The sequence below is a fragment of the Leguminivora glycinivorella genome, chromosome 18 (genome assembly GCF_023078275.1).
Source record: "Leguminivora glycinivorella isolate SPB_JAAS2020 chromosome 18, LegGlyc_1.1, whole genome shotgun sequence".
NCBI classification, from domain to species: domain Eukaryota; kingdom Metazoa; phylum Arthropoda; class Insecta; order Lepidoptera; family Tortricidae; genus Leguminivora; species Leguminivora glycinivorella.
In genome coordinates, this window is record NC_062988.1 from 5,435,800 (window position 1) to 5,452,295 (window position 16,496).

Here is a 16,496-nt window from a genome sequence, read left to right on the forward strand (position 1 = left end):
GGTCACAGTTCTAACCTAACCTAACCTATTTTTCTCATGCATGATGGATCTAATTTATTGGCAGCGCGTTGTGTGTAGGGGTCACAGTTCTAACCTAATCTACTTTTTTGGTACACGATAGATCTAATTTATTGTATAATTTGTTTTTATTCTAACTGTGCTTTAGACAGAATTTGTGTTATACAATTTATTTATTATCGGAAATAAGCATTATACTCAAAGTATGTTATAATAAATGTTATTCGAATAAGTGATCATTATATTAAATAAGAATTATACAATTTGTTAGTATATTATTTGTTGTTATATGATTCAATAATTATATCAAATGATCGTTATAACGACTAAAAATATATAAAAAATTATATCGATCGATACGCACCCTGACGACCGTCACTGTAATATCAAAATTTGCTTTTTTTTCAACTCCTTAATTGCAAAGAGTGGCACTGAAACTCGAGAAGTTTCATGTGCTCTACCTCTCAGGCTCTGCCTACACCTCTTGAGAATACACATATAGGCGTGAGTTTATATATGTATGTATAAGTATCAACATTTTCCCGTATATTCTTCTTTAAACTAAATACCCATGTCTTATCACGCTTGACTTGACGATAAAAAACTTGCTAGGTTGAGTCATAACTATGAAGGTTACAGGTTCTAATAGCCAAATATCATACCTAAGTAAAAATACTTAATATACCTACCAAAATAGATTTGTCTTTTAAGGTTGAATACCTACTGCTAATAGTTCGGAAGAGACTAGCGCAGGACCGGGATAAGGCGTACACGAAGAGATGAGTTTACGCAGTAGTTGGCGTATAAAGGCAAAAAATAATGATGATGAATAGCTCCATAGTTCAAAATCAAGTCGAGTTTATCACTGGGTCTCTGAATAAGTAAATATGTCTGAACTGCTAAAGATATACGCCATTGCCATTCCGATTGCAAAGATTACAAAATAAATGTAACTACCTAATCATTGAAGCTTATCTTATAACGCTATGAGTTTTTTGCATCGCCCAATTATATCGTAGACCAATTTAAACATCGCGCGTCTTGGCTGCCATGTATTGAGCCTCATTGTAAGGGCACAAGGTCCACTGACAGTCAATGAAGAAGATTTTCTGTTTGTACGTGTTTTTGCGCCTCTGTTAATTGAATCTCGGGGGCCTGTTTGGTGGGTGTGCTATCAGGAGTATCTATACTCAGAGGTAATAAAGACGGGGCAATTTGGATGCGAGCTCTATACTTAGTGACCAGTTTTAATTGTTCGAGGGTACTTATTACAGAAACATTCGTAATCGAATGTTAGATACAGCATTGTAATAGAGTCACAGCGTATGGTAAATAAAACATGAGTCGAATGTTATTGCAACGACTTTTGAAGTTAAAAATGTTTGAATCGATCACGTTATAGTGATTAGATGTCAACTTGATCAAGTTGAAATGATGAATGAAGGGACCTTTGCCCTGCAGAAATTGAACTAACTAAAACTAATCAATTTTTTTCGATGCTGTGGGCCGATTTTTGAATGCCGACAATTCGATTTCGTGAATTATATTTTTTGATTTCATGAATAATATAATATTTCCACTACTAGCCATTCAAATTCTGCTAACAGAATCGAAACGAGTGTTCATTACCTACTAGATTTAAAATTACTAGCCGCCCTTTTTCAAAATAGCATCTCATCGTTTTCCAGACACTTTCGAACGGCGAATTCGTGCGTTCGAAATTCAAAATTCTTGTCTTGTACTTTGACATTTTAATAACTAAAACTCAGTGATCATGATCAAAGCGGATCGCCAGTAACTTCGTAACGTTGTTACCACTTTTCGTCTGATCATCAGTGGCAGTAGCACTTAAGGAAATGCGGAAGATTGGTACTTAAATAGAGTTTCATTCTTATGGCGGATGTGGCTTACGATAAAATTTAGGGTGTTTCATCGTTGTGTTTTGTTTTATTAGAATGTGCTCAGTTTTAAAAGCATTCAATTAATAATTTGTAATATTCGTACAAAGATCGTTTAGAATGTAGAATATACTCTTACATTTGTAATAGGCATGTTTCTCTTATGGCGGTTGGATAGTGTTAGTCAAATACAAAAAATATCAAAATGTTATTGTATGTATGTGGGAATATTTTTGCTGACTTATTAGTTGTTTTATTGATTTATAAAAAGTAGTTTGTAGACCGTGGTTGACCACAATGAAGCGTTCACAGCTATTGTAAAAATTAAACACTTAATGAAGATTATCCTTATGACACAATAGTTTAGTAAATGACGATATTGGTTAGTATTTTTTATTCCGATGAAATAAATGTATCAGTATCAGGTAGGTAACTGTAGTTAAGCCAATGTCAATTAAACTTTTCCTTTACTAGCCTAATATACACACAGAGCTACATTAACACATAGTCGGACCAAGCCCACTCTGCACGATTTTCACAAGGACAAAGTATGGCAAAATATATCACCATTAACGTGAAATTGTTCCTCAAGCTATTCCTGTACATTTATTTTAATTATGTGGGGTGTACACACTGTGCAATAAAGAAAACAGTGCGTATGCTTTCAGAAAGGCCGCCGGGTTTTAGAACGTATCAGATTTCAACTAAATCTGTAAGACAAGTCAGTGTCCTTTTCACAATCAAGGCGTTTTTATCCGAAAACCAAATGCCTTTTGTAATCTCACAGGCTGTATTGTATAAACGTCTGATTTCTAAGAAAATACGACGTTTAAAATTACACAAACATACTTTGTCCTGTTTTGTTTAAATCGGTCTTATTCTGACCACTGTTGTACCTTATACTGTTACAATAAGATTTATGAATTTTAAGGGCCAGTTACATCAACCACATTTGACAGACACATCATCGTCACGCAGCAGATGTCTATGGAACTTCCCATACAATAAATATTAACGAACGCTTTAACGGTGACAAACGGTTTGATGCAACCGGCCCTTAATGAACTAAATACAAGATTGTACTACATATCAAGAAACTAAACAACTCAACGCACTCGTCCTCAGACCCATCTATTAATACTTAAATGTGTCAGTGCTTTAGGCTTTTTATTGTTCTTACTACGTCCTACTGATCTAGTCACGCGATATTTACCACTGTTAAACCGAACTGCCCTTATTGTCTTCATCATAAGAATCATTTAGGTGTATCTGTTGTTGTAATTAACTATTTAGGTCGGAACATATACTGATTTACTTCTAAATACTTTTTGAATTAATGTCAGTGGTGCCTTGGAGGTGTTTTAGACAGTCATTAGCCTAATTACATGTCGATATTATAGTGTAGACGGTAGACACAGTCAAAACAAAACGAATATGCTTCAGATTGATAATAGTTTGGACTTCAAAAACTTTGAAAACGGTTAACAACACAATGTACAATGTTGTCTTATTTACTCTGAAGTGGCGAATGATGAAAACATTTTAGATACGATCTTATTTACAAGGGAGCAATACATACAATCACGCCTGTATCCCATTAAGGGGTTGGCAGAGTTTTTTTATGCCACGTCGGTGGCAAACATGTATACGGCCCGCCTGATGGAAAGCTGTGTACGGTGACCTATGGACGCCTATTAAGGGTTTGAAATAAAAATTGTAACATTGCAGTGCCAGGTTGCCAGCCTATCACCTACGCCACAATTTAAAGGACCAATATTTTCTGTTTTCGGTTTAACTATTTTTACTACGCGTCAAGCTGACAGGACATAAATTACCTTCATTCAGGTCATTCAGGACAAGGAGCCAAAATAGAAACTTTGTTTCAAGTTGAGTTACTGGAATAGTTTTATTCGCTGTTCGATTATATCCGGCGGTTTGATCGCTTTCAGCATTATGGGCACGCGTGAGTAACGCTCTGTTTGGATATCGCTTGTTAAAATAGATTTATTGGGCGCCACGACCGCTGTTCCTTCAGTAAGGCATACTTCGTACAGTCCACCCATATGTTTCTAAACGTTTCCCCCTTGTAATATGGTTGAAAGAGGGTACTTACTTGTGTTGGGAACTGTTTGGCGCTTACGCTCTTTTGAGTAGCAGCTGTTTTAGTGTTAATGGTGTTCTGGCACTGTGTGGTTTTCCGTCAGGGGTGGGCATTAAGCGCTCCTTTCTTCCTTGTGTGTGGATTGTCTGTGTTGATCTGTTGGTTGATTTGTAGGCTTGGGATTTTATATTTATGATACGATCTAAAACTTCTAAGACCTTTAATTTGCTATTCATAGTGGGTCCTTATCACGATAGGTACTGCCGTTAACAGAGTGAATATACTTACATACACATTTGAGACATGAGACCTGTAAATATACTTATTGGGAATTGGGATATACGACAGAATTGTGCACAAACTGAAATGAAGGTCTACTATTTTACTCTGTCAACAAATAGCGACAACATCAATGGCCAGATTATCTGTTCGGCTTGGACAAAAGCTCAGACGAGGGCGGATATTAGTAACTTTAATAAAAGTAGAGATGATAGAGATGTGACATAAGCAAAAACGTTTTATTTTTTTGATTATGTCTTAGAATTCTTCATCTAGCCGAATCGTTCATACGTCCGCGTCATCTCGAAGATTTATTTATATACTTACCTATTTCAAATAGGTACATCATCTCCGTGTAATCTTCGATTTAACGTGTCAAAAGCGCCTTGAATTACGAAGAACTAATAGCTCAGAATTGGGTCATTCCTAAGTTTTCATACGAAGTAAGATTAAGGAGGATGGAGCATAGGTATAGGAATAATAAGAAGGTCATAAGAAGATCATAGGGAGGTCCGAAGCTACTCAGTGAGCCGGTGTAGGCAGGGAGCCGGTCTAGGTAGGTGACATAGGTAGATGACATGGCCAGTCTACAAATTCTGGATGACAAAAGTAAATCAAGGTTTATTTCGAAAAGTGAAGTGCTTGTCGTCGTTATTAAGCCAAGTTTGTGTAAATGCAGCTTGCCGATAAGGATTCAGGTGTTTCGTATCGTCGAACGAATGGCCGAAACTGAGCATATTTCCATAACAACCCAATATGCATATGGATGGTTCATTGGTTGGAAAGTTGGAAACACGCATACTTACTTTAGAGTTTAATTGTAATATAAACTAAACACTCAATGTTTTTTTTGTAATGTCTATCATATCTATGTTGTACATATTTTAATTTTGCCTTTCAACTGCTCATGGAATAAAATAAATACCTACCTAATAATAATAAAATCAACATTAAACCTTATCGATACCTATATTTGACACACAACCAACCAGTTGTAAAGGATAGAAACCTAGTGCCTAACATCCATAAGTCAATGTATGAGATACAGCAACATAACAGTTCTCCATAACAAGGATCAAACTGGATTTAGTCTATTTTAGACCAATGAAAAATGATGTATGCTCTAAATCTAAACGAAGCACTTCAACAATTCCACAAATCAATCTATAAACAATCTTTTTCATCCTCTCAATTCGACGCTAACACATACGTTGCACGTAATATATCTCAGACAACCTCGGTAAACACAATTACGAATACCGACCGGGAATCACGAATGAGCAAATACTCTTAAACAACCTTGGCTCGATTTTCTCCCTGGTACCTTATGGCGTTACGCGTACGCGTAGAATTTGATGTTGGGAAAATGATTTGGTGTCTTCGCAAGGCACAAATGTGTCGCTTCAAAAGTGGGTAAATCCATTCTGCTATAAGGTTGATTATATAAAAAATATAATATGATCTGACAGATAATCAACCTTATAGCAGAAAGGATTTACCCACTTTTGAAGATAAGCGACACAAATAATACTCGTACAAATCGAGAGATTTTTGCACAAATAAGGATACACCAATATATATAGGTATATCGATGCTATAACGTGTGATAGAAACCGATAATTCTGCTCACATAACGCAAACGTATTATGTACTCGGTTTATTCATGTTAGCTGTGGCACTAAAGCTAGCTATTTCCAAAACGTTTTGCTACTCAACCGAAATAAGCGCTGCTTAATCGATTTATTTTTACGTTTATGTTATATATGTAGAAGAACTAACCATATTTTAGTTGTATGTAAAGAATTAGAACCGAGAAAATGTTGGCAACCAGTGTGTTTACATGCTTGTATAGGTATCAGATCAGCGTTAAAACGCGGAGCAATACTCTGGTCCTTTGATCACACCTCCGGTGGGCTGTTTTGTAGAATTTGTAGTCGTATTTCACTGCTATTAATTGTTCCAAGCTTTTTGTTTATGCTTTAGCCGTTCTTATAATATAGGCTGTAGGAATTCCTACTACACAAGAACTTTAACCATAAATCTACGAAATATGTACAGTTTATTCCAATGTATAAAGAATTTACAAACTCCCAGCATCCAGTTCATAGTGTTCATGATAAAACTCGCTCGTCATTTCAAAAGCGCCTTCAGAAACTTTCTCTTCGTCGAAAATGTACACAAAAGAGATTTTTTCAAAGGGACTTTTGAGATCCTGACGCGTTAGCAATCTGTGGAATGAAATAACTTCTTCGTTCTCTCGTCATGCTTATACAGCTATTGCTCTCTGCTATGGCTTTTAATACAGGGTCCATTTTGCAACAGTTTTATTCATTCAGGGAAATCTTAGGATTTGTAAATATTTCTTACATATTTAGGTACTTACTTGTGAGCAGCATGAATGAGTACCTACCGTTTAGCGTGAAATGCGACTTGCGAGTCATTCTTTGCGGATATAGGTATTATTCCAGTATCTGAGCATAAGCTCGGCGGAAATGTAGGTATATCTAGATTTTCGGATAGACGACATTCGGAAAATTGCGGGTCACAACTGGATGATACTAGCCCAGTAGGCCTAGCACATGATTGCCGCGGGAGTATGTCGCCGCGAGATAGATCACACGTCTCCTTCTAACTGTATTAATGACATAAGGACGGGTAGTCTATCTCGCGGCGACATACTCCCGCGGCAATCATGTGCTAGGCCTACAGGACCAGGAGAAGTAGCGTACTAGAAGAGAGGCCTATGTTCAACAGTGGGCGATAAAGTGCTGATATGATGAGATAGATTTTATAAAATACAATAAAACAGTTATACACATCCGTCTATACTATTTATATGTGTTGTTTATAGAAACTTGCTATATGCATGAATGTATTAGGTGTGAAGCAACTGGATGCCAGATTGCTTTCTGGCTTAAATGTGTTTGTAATGCAATATTCGTAAACTATGTTAAAAAGGCACGGCGCTGCGAACTATTAACAGATTCATCCACACATTTTATATTTGAACTGCAAGTACGTTCTAGTTAATAAATAAATAACTAGAATTCGTCAAATCGCATAAGTACAATATTCCAGAGGATCTTTTTGTGACGGTTTTCCCAATCAAAATTGCAAATGCCGGCCGGCCTTCTTCCCCACCTGCACCTAGACTACATCAGAAAATCAAAACAGTACATGTACCTACTGTTTGATTTAACACCGCGAGTGTGGTTGCACATTCGTTGAAAATACGTCAGGTACCTGAGAACACACCAGCGACGCTCTTAACCGTAAAACGCAGTCGCTGTGGCCGAAAACGGCTAGGATGAGGATGATGATGATGATGATGATGATGATGATGATGATGATGATGATGATGATGATGATGATTGATTTGACACCGCATAGTAACTCAATCATAGAAAAAAACGTTTAAAAGCCAAAACAAACATCAATAGCATCTTCCAAATATCTAGTTTTATTTTTTAGTTAAAGAAAAACGCCATAACTACTTAGTATATATTTGGTTAGTTCAGACATTTGTCAACTAAGCGATGTTGTCACGGTCATTAGCGTTTCGACAATGGCAGGATTTGCATATGGCTCCGGTGTTGTTCCTAACCACCGGACGGAATTGATCCAAACGTATTTATTAAGTAAATCTATATTTCTTAATTTTTTTTATTCGTTGCGCTAACATCATGAAAATGACATTTGTTATATGGAGAAAGCGAGCAGCGCCCCCAAACAATCAGTACCAATAACACACAACTTTTCACCTAAAGTCTGACTTTAGTGTGTAGGAGAAGATTGGCATGAACGAGCCAGTTTATAAAAGGGCTATCGGCATTCATTTGGTACTTTTGGGGCGAATTGTTTGTATCGAAACTACGAGTATAGTGTTGAAAACAATAAATGCTAATAGTGCAAATATCGTTCCGAAACTACTAAAATACCTTTCATGCCGATCTCCCCCTAATATAAGCTAAGTCCGATACATTTTTCTCTTGAATACCCAACTGCGGTAGCATATGCAATCGTCTGTATAAGCAGTTACATATCCATCAGCATATCTAGTACAGACCATGCATTAATTACTAAACAAAGAGGGAACTTGCGTAGGACCGGAATGTGAGGAAAAAACTGTTACCGGAGCAAACGTTTGCATTGCAGTGTTTTATGGAGTATGACTGCCTTCCCTGAACACGTGATGGAAGTTTTTCGAGTTTATAATGGCTAGTTATAAAAATGATAGGGGGATGACATACTTTTTCCGACTTTGAGTGATATCTCAAAAACCGTTCACTTTAAGAAAAATGTTTTTTAGAAAACTTTATATCATTTTAAAAGACCTTTCCATTGATACCCCACACGGGTATGTACATCGAAAAAAAAAATTTTCATCCCTCAGTTACATGTATGGGGGCCCCACCCCCAATTCTTTTTTTTTACTATTTAGTGTCATAATTTTGTAGCGGTTCATACAACACATATTCCCATCAAATTTCATCACTGTAGTACTTATAGTTTCCGAGTAAATCGTGTGACAGATGACGAAACTATAAGGGTTCCGTTTTTGCCATTTTGGCTACGGAACCCTAAAAACTGCTACCGGAGCAAACGTTTGCATTGTAGTGTTTTATGGAGTATGACTGCCTTCCCTGAACACGTGATGGAAGTTATTAGAGTGTCAAAATGGCTATATATGTAAAACCCATAGATACGTTGATACTGTACGGTTGCAGTAGTGTAGATTTTTTTTATACTACGTCGGTGGCAAACAAGCATACGGTCCGCCGGATTGTCTAGGTACTATGTAAATATATACATATTAGGTAGACATTCAAATTCAGACCTAGCTTCGCTCATTTTGCTCTGCCGACCACGTTTTAAAAGCGACAAAAAGAATGTAGACGGTCTTATCTGCTAGACGCTCTTCCCATATTTACTCGAACTCAAGTTGAGGTAGACATCAAAATTTATTAGCGCCAAGTGTCGAAAGTGCACGCACTTTCTGCTACTGCTAAAACTCGTACTTGCTCCAAGGTATCATGGAAGCTAGGCATCAACACACACCACGTTATCTGCCATTCATCTCCAAAGAACCGTCGCAGTTCCCAATCACATTACAAAAACTTTGTTCCAAGTCTGTCTGAAGCACCTATTCGTGTAATAAAACTCCTCGCTGCTCACTACCGGAGACACCGCGGAAGCTGGCAGTAGACCGCATTTACGGAATAGGTACATCTCAAAAGCATGCTTCGTCCGCGAAATTCCTACTATGTTATGCATACTTTGATCAAATCGGAAAAAGGTACCAGCCATATCAAAATTCAATCAGCAGACCGCGTTTCTTGTCATTTATCTCCTCGGAAACGTTACCGGCGAAATTCTCAATCATATTATAAAAAGTTAGTTCCAAGTCTGTCTGAAGCACCTGTTCTTGTAATAAAACTCCTCGCTGCTCCGCACCGGAGACACGCGGAAACTGGCAGCAGACCGCATTTACGGAATTCATCTCGGAGCGGCGCCGGCGAAGTTTCCGTTGTAATTAAGACGATACTGTAGGGGTCAATTCTCCATACAAACGCTCTCGACTATTTCCTCCCTGGTTTTTGAAGATAGAGCAATGATTTTTTCAACACAGATTGTTATTATTTTTATCTGTGTCGGACCGTTTTGATTTTTTTGATATTCTGCTTTTTAAAGATTCTAGAGCCAATCAAAAATTCCCAAAAACGGCCTTTTTCATTGTGGCGCAAAAAAAGGTGTGATACTCAAGATTGGTAACAATTAACCAAAAAAGCTAAACGGTCCGACATAGATTATTTTATTGTTATTCAGATTCTCAAATTTCGTTCCAATTGATTAAGTTTTGAAGGAGGAAAGAGTCGAGAGCGGAACCTCGATTTTAAAGATTTTTTTGAAATATCTTTTGACTGAGTTGTTCTTAATGGACAATTTTTTTTCGATAAATCTAGTTAATAACACTTGTATATTTAACTAAAATTCCCAAGTTGAAAGGGGGGCTCCTTTCCATTTTAGCATTTTCGCTACCGTATCCTCTTAAGCCGCTCTTATTACAGTTGCTGGGGTAGTTTGCCGGGAAAACCCGCTTTAAATCCCACATAAAACGTATAAAAACCTGAGGTAACTTAAACAATCACTTTAATAGAATTCTGCTTTCTCGCCTGTAGGTAGGTATACCAGGGTATCTTTACACTGGGAGATTAGTCTGTTAACGATGTCCGAGAACGTACGAAGCTATCAGAATGAAATTAGTATCTAAATCTCAATTCTGCTGTTTCATGAGTAGGCAATTAGGCATGTAAAATATATGTAGCATATTTGATACGTGTGATATAGAAAATCCTCAGGATACTTCCTGAATCCTGACTTGACTTAAAACGAGAGTTTTTTCAAGACTTTGGCAAGTATCTTATTAGAAATTCGGTATCTTTAAATTACCTAAATACATGTTAGATTAGAGGCAAATCTCGTGCGTGAACGACCCTCAGTATTGTGTGTGACACCTGGCCGATTTTTTTAACAATACACTTACGCAATTACAACTACGCTAATTACATACGTTACTATTACCACACTTGTCATTCATTGTGTATTCAAAAACTATGAGCCAACGACAACTATACGATAACATAATAAATACCTACACGACAAATGTAGATGTTACTTTCTCCGTATAAAATGCAATCGCATGACTCGGATTTGAATTTGGGCTAGGTAGCAGAGGCTTAAAACATTTAGAAGAATTAAAAAGATTTGAATAAAGTTTTGAGAAAAAGCGTTTCTTAATATGAGTCAAATGTGTTTCCTTTCCTGTAAATATTAAAATTTTTATGTAGTACCAGGGTATAAGTTCATTTTTACTACGGGGAAAACGTTTACTTTTCGAAAGTTAAAACTCAGTCTGAACTACCATTATCTGCTTTGAAGAGCTTTTATTTATTTATGTAAGAAAGAAACAGTCTTTTATAGTTATATAAATTATGAATAACACTGGAAAATTTGAAAACTAGACTTACAGTATCCTTAAAGAAAATATTTAAACATCATAATATTCATAATATTATTTAATGCAACCGTCGTATAAAGGAGGTGAAAAAAGGCGAGTGGCGTGGGTAACATAACAATTTGAGGGGAAGCCGAAAATTGTTAATAAAGACGCCACGAGTATTTTTTGACTCAGTTAAACACCGTTGCATACAATACTTTTTCTACGACGCACTTAGTTTTTAATAGTTTTCTAGAATTTTCGTGAAATTCTTACTGTTTACAGGAATTTTGACACAAAGGTTTGCACTGCCACCTCTCGAGCCAGCTGCCCAAAGCCGTCCCCCGCCGGCTTCACGCGCTACTAAAATATACTTTTATGTAGGGTTTTAAAGATGTACTACCCTGTAAATGACGAATAATAGTTCGGGATTAGAAAAATGAAATAAATAATTTAATATATTTATTGTTTCAGGACGAGGAGTCTCTAGAGCCGCGGCCCGTGGCCAACATCACACACCACAGCATCATGTACGCGCCCAAATGTCTCGTCATAGTATCGCGGCAGGACTACTTGGACACCTTTCGGGTAAGATCTTCACTTACAATCGAGTTCATAAATATGTGTACATTTCTTCAACTTAACTCGGTGCAATAAGGTGAAAAAATGTACACATATTTATGAACTCGATTGTACCTATCTTTCTCTGCTTCTTCTAAGCTAGTCCCATATGATTGTTAGGTCAGTTTGTCGTATCTTTCGTTTACACTTCGCCCTATCCTTGACGTCCTTTTCGGATTCTTTGCACTCAGTAATATGTTTTGGGTCTAGCTCAAGACCGGGACAAGTGGCGTACTAGAAGAGAGGCCTGTGCTCAGCAGTGGGCGATAAAGGGCTGATATGATGATGATGATGAATATGTTTAGCAATACGTTCCTGCAGCTGTTTTTCGGATTACCTATTTTACTGGGGGTGAAAAGTTGGAGAGCTAAATCTTTATCGTAGTTTGGTAGTTTTCCTTACGCGCGACCAATCGCCAATCGGCTATATCATTGCAGCTCGCAGCCTACACTCCTCCTGCATTTTGTCGGCGATGTCGCCTCGCCGTACAAATCGCAGATATTATCTAGCCTGCTATTCTTACTTACTGAATTTATGCATTCATTTACCTGATTATTCATGATAACATCAAGCTGCCAAAACATGCAAATCTCATCGAGCGAGTCGAGAGTAGGTCGAGAATATCCAGATAGATTCGCCTCGATTGTATACAACCTCATCCACATAGTGACCTAAAGTAAATAGTACGAGTAAAGCTAGATGCACTTTGTCAGAACTTAGGCCTGATTCAGACGGCGTGCGAACTCGCATGCGATTTTAGTTACATTGCAGGCTGTTGAAGTTACATTCAATTTCGCACAGCCATCAAATACCGCAATGTAAGCCAGCGTTCCCACTTAAGCGTCGCGTGTCTCGGGGCGCGCAACGAACGTCTGCGCCACGCCGCCTCAGTGTAATTCAAAAAGCGTCTCCTTCCTATACAAAATGTACTGAGGAGACGCTTTTTGAATTACACTCAGGTGGCGTGGCGCGGACGTCCGTTGCGCGCCCCGAGACACGCGACGCTCTGATGTGGCCGGTACCTAAGGGACCGGCCACATCAGAGCGTCGCGTGTCTCGGGCGACGCGCCACGCCGCCGCCACGCCACCTGGGGCGCGTCTTACGTCCTTCCTATACAAAATGTACTGAGGAGACGTTTTTTGAATTACACTCAGGTGGCGTGGCGCGGACATCCGTTGCGCGCCCCGAGACACGCGACGCTTAAGTGGGAACGCTGGCTAATAAAACTCGTATGCGAGTTCTCGTACCGTCTAAATGGGCCCTTATTGACATACTTGACTATTATGGTTATTTTAATTACCTAGTAAACAGGATAAGTTATAGCTGCAAAAAACTCATACCGATAAGACGCTTTTAATTTGAACCCCGCTCTTGCACATTAGAACTTCAAGCACTTCAATTTTAGTTCGCCATTCCGTTGAAGTTTATAAATAAGGAATTCGTAACGGTTTTCCGCGTAACGGAAATTGACGTGACGAATTAACAATGCTCCGGCATTTTTACGGCCGCTTCCACAATGCGTACAATACGGCTTGGCCGCTCTCGTTTTCTTTTATACTGGGATTTTAAACTGCTATAAATAGTTATTACAAATTCGAATATTGATAAGTCAATAAATCAGTAGAACACTTTCGATGAAATTGTTGAGTTGCATTTGTTTTGTTTCTTTCACTGTTTTCGCTATTTCCAATCATTAACTCTACGACTCTGCGCTATGGGCTCAAATTTGTATTGACGTATTGAAGTAGAGACGAGAGGTTGGAGGTCACCTAAATTTACTCATCATCATAATCATCCTGTACCTTTATCCCCATTTGGAGTTAGCCTTCCTTGTCATAAGCCTGGCATGGTTCCTGGTTAAATACCAACATTTTTACTAAGGCTGATAGTCCAGTATCATATGTTTGTCATAGAAATATGATCATAGGCAACATGCCGTCCTTTTTCTTGACGTTGGAGAAAAAGGGAGGCATACAGATTTATGATTATATTTCTACATATGATACTGGACTATCGACCTGAGTGTAAATTGTTACTAAGATCGGTTTATGTTGTTTTTCAGAACTGTTTAGGCATAATCTACACAGTATGGGTAGAAAACCTTGGCGTACCCCTGGAGACATTGGTGGGCAACCTTCTGGGTTGCGTATTGGTGCCTCCAGCGGGCGGTCCGCAGGTCCGCTTCAGTATTGGAGCGGGCGACCGCCAGGCGTTGCAACCGCCTGCCGCTCCGCCACTGCCCGTCACACATACATCTGTGCACATGCTACTGAGATTACTAGGTGAGTAGTTAAAGATCTCTGGAGACATTGGTGGGCAACCTTCTGGGTTGTGTATTGGTGCCTCCAGGGGCGACTCGCAAGTCCGCTACATCATTGGAGCTACTTATGTGATTCAGCATCGCCCCAGTCACTTACAGTATCGTTCACATGCAGGTGAGTAAACGTTGATGATGCTCGGTAACCTACTGTTCCGCATCACTACCGTCAAACTTAACGACGTGTCGTTCGATCGGAGACCAGTTGCATTGCATGCTTCTATTTCCTGTTTGAAATCTACAGAAACCCACTCCACTCATACCCCGGGCCTGACGAAGATCTGAACATCGTTACGACACAACCTCAAGGCCACACTCTAATTGCTTTTAATATATAGTTTGCCATACGATTAAATAAATAAATAAATCTATAAATAGTAATTAACACTTTCGCAACCAAGAACCCGCCTGATGGGCATTCATGAACTTTACTCAGATGCCGGAGAACCCGCTAGGCGGGTTCTCGCCATTCAAGCGGGCGGTTATGAATTACGACCAGTTTCTGCCGTAGAGCGCCATTTTTTGTCTGGTAGTGAATATGTTAATATTGGTGCTGTTATTGACTGCTGTAATATCATCGATACATCACTAACCAATTCAACCAATGTTTCCAGGCATCCACAACTCCGTAACCCTCTGGTGCGCCGTGATGTCCGAGCACAAAGTCCTCCTAGTCTCCCTGGCGGCGGCCCGGCTGGCGGGCGCGTGTAGGGCGCTCGCCGCGCTCATGTTCCCCTTCCGCTACGCGCACGTGTACATCCCGCTGCTGCCGTCCGGGCTGGTGGAGGTGCTGGCCACGCCCACGCCCTTCCTTATTGGAGTACATTCCAGTTTGAAGGAAGAGGTGTCGGAGCTGGTAAGTACTTGATGCATCTACACTAACACTATAAACCACCAATAGAAATTGTATCGTATATTTTTACCATAAAAACAAAAGAAAAGATAAATGTATTACAAATGAATCTCGAAGGAAGTAACGGAAGAGGAAAACTAAGGAAGAGGTGGATGAATTGTGTGAAAGATCATATGAAACGAAAGCAGTGGATGATGAGATGAAGAGAGAAGGATATGATGCACTAACACCAAATTACTTTTTTTTATACCACGTCGGTGGCAAACAGGTATACAGTCCGCCTGATGGAAAGCGGTCACCGTAACCTGTGAGTGAACCCATGACTGGGATAAGGACAGGCAAATGGTGATATTTTTACTTCTTATCAACATTATTTTTCTTTTACTTTCCAGCTAGACGTAATAGTAGCAGACCTGGACGTTGGTTCCCTCCACATTCCTGCTGGCGTGAACATCCCCCGGCCCGACGGCAAGCTCCTATCATCGCTCCAAGAAGACCTAGCACTGGTTCTACAACCAGAGTTACGGTCTGCTGATTCAGCCTTCGCACCACCACCGCCAGCAGCGTCTCCTCCTCATATGTTGGATAAAGAGATTAGAGCAGTCTTCATGAGAACTTTGGCCAAGTTGCTGCAGGGTTACAGGTGAGGTCTATTCAGTAGAAGACTTATCAATCCCTGCAAGAAGACCTAGCACTGGTTCTATAACCAGAGCTACGGTCTGAAGATTCAGCCTTCCCACCACCACCAGCAGCAGCGTCTCCACCTCATATGCTAGATTCAGAGCGAAGAGAATTCCGCTCTCTGAGGTCCAGGGATACACGATGACTGACATAGGGGTGTTCCAATCAATTCTCGCGGAACCCCTGTCAAAGGCTGCTGAATTTGTGTATAGTTTCTTTTATAGATAAATATACAAATTCGGTTGTTTTTTTTTTCTACTTTTGTTTTGACCTGTTTTTTATAATGAGTTTGTATAGGGGTCAAACAGATTTTAATGTATGGGTAATTGGTTATATCTCTCCTGTGGACATTACAAAAGTTAAGAAAATGTAGTGCCAATTTTTAGACGAAATTCTAATGACGGGAAACATTTTTTTAGTTCTTGACACTCAAATACGAAAAACGGGATACGAATGTACAAGAGTCGTTAACTTTTATAATATTCTCCACAGAAGTGACGTTTTTACTAAATCTTTTTGACCCATAGTTATTGTTAATAATATGAAGTGGCCTAACGGAGCCGGCATAGTCCCATGGACCAAGGCTCCAAATAAATAAAAAAAGAGATTTAAAAAAAAATATGCTAGATAAAGAGATCAGAGCAGTCTTCATGAGAACGCTAGCCAAGTTGCTGCAGGGTTACAGGTGAGGTCTATTCCGTAGAAGACTCTTCCTTCTAAATCATATTTA

General features: G+C 39.0%; 1 protein-coding gene across 1 annotated transcript in view; it reads left to right on the plus strand.

Annotated features, from left to right (window-relative positions):
* Positions 1-16,496, plus strand: part of LOC125235709 (myotubularin-related protein 13) — a 111,517-nt gene that overhangs the window by 37,599 nt on the left and 57,422 nt on the right. Inside the window, 4 exon segments of the mRNA XM_048142274.1 lie at positions 11,768-11,881; positions 13,978-14,197; positions 14,847-15,088; positions 15,478-15,728. Of these exon segments, the coding sequence (XP_047998231.1) occupies positions 11,768-11,881; positions 13,978-14,197; positions 14,847-15,088; positions 15,478-15,728 (827 nt within the window).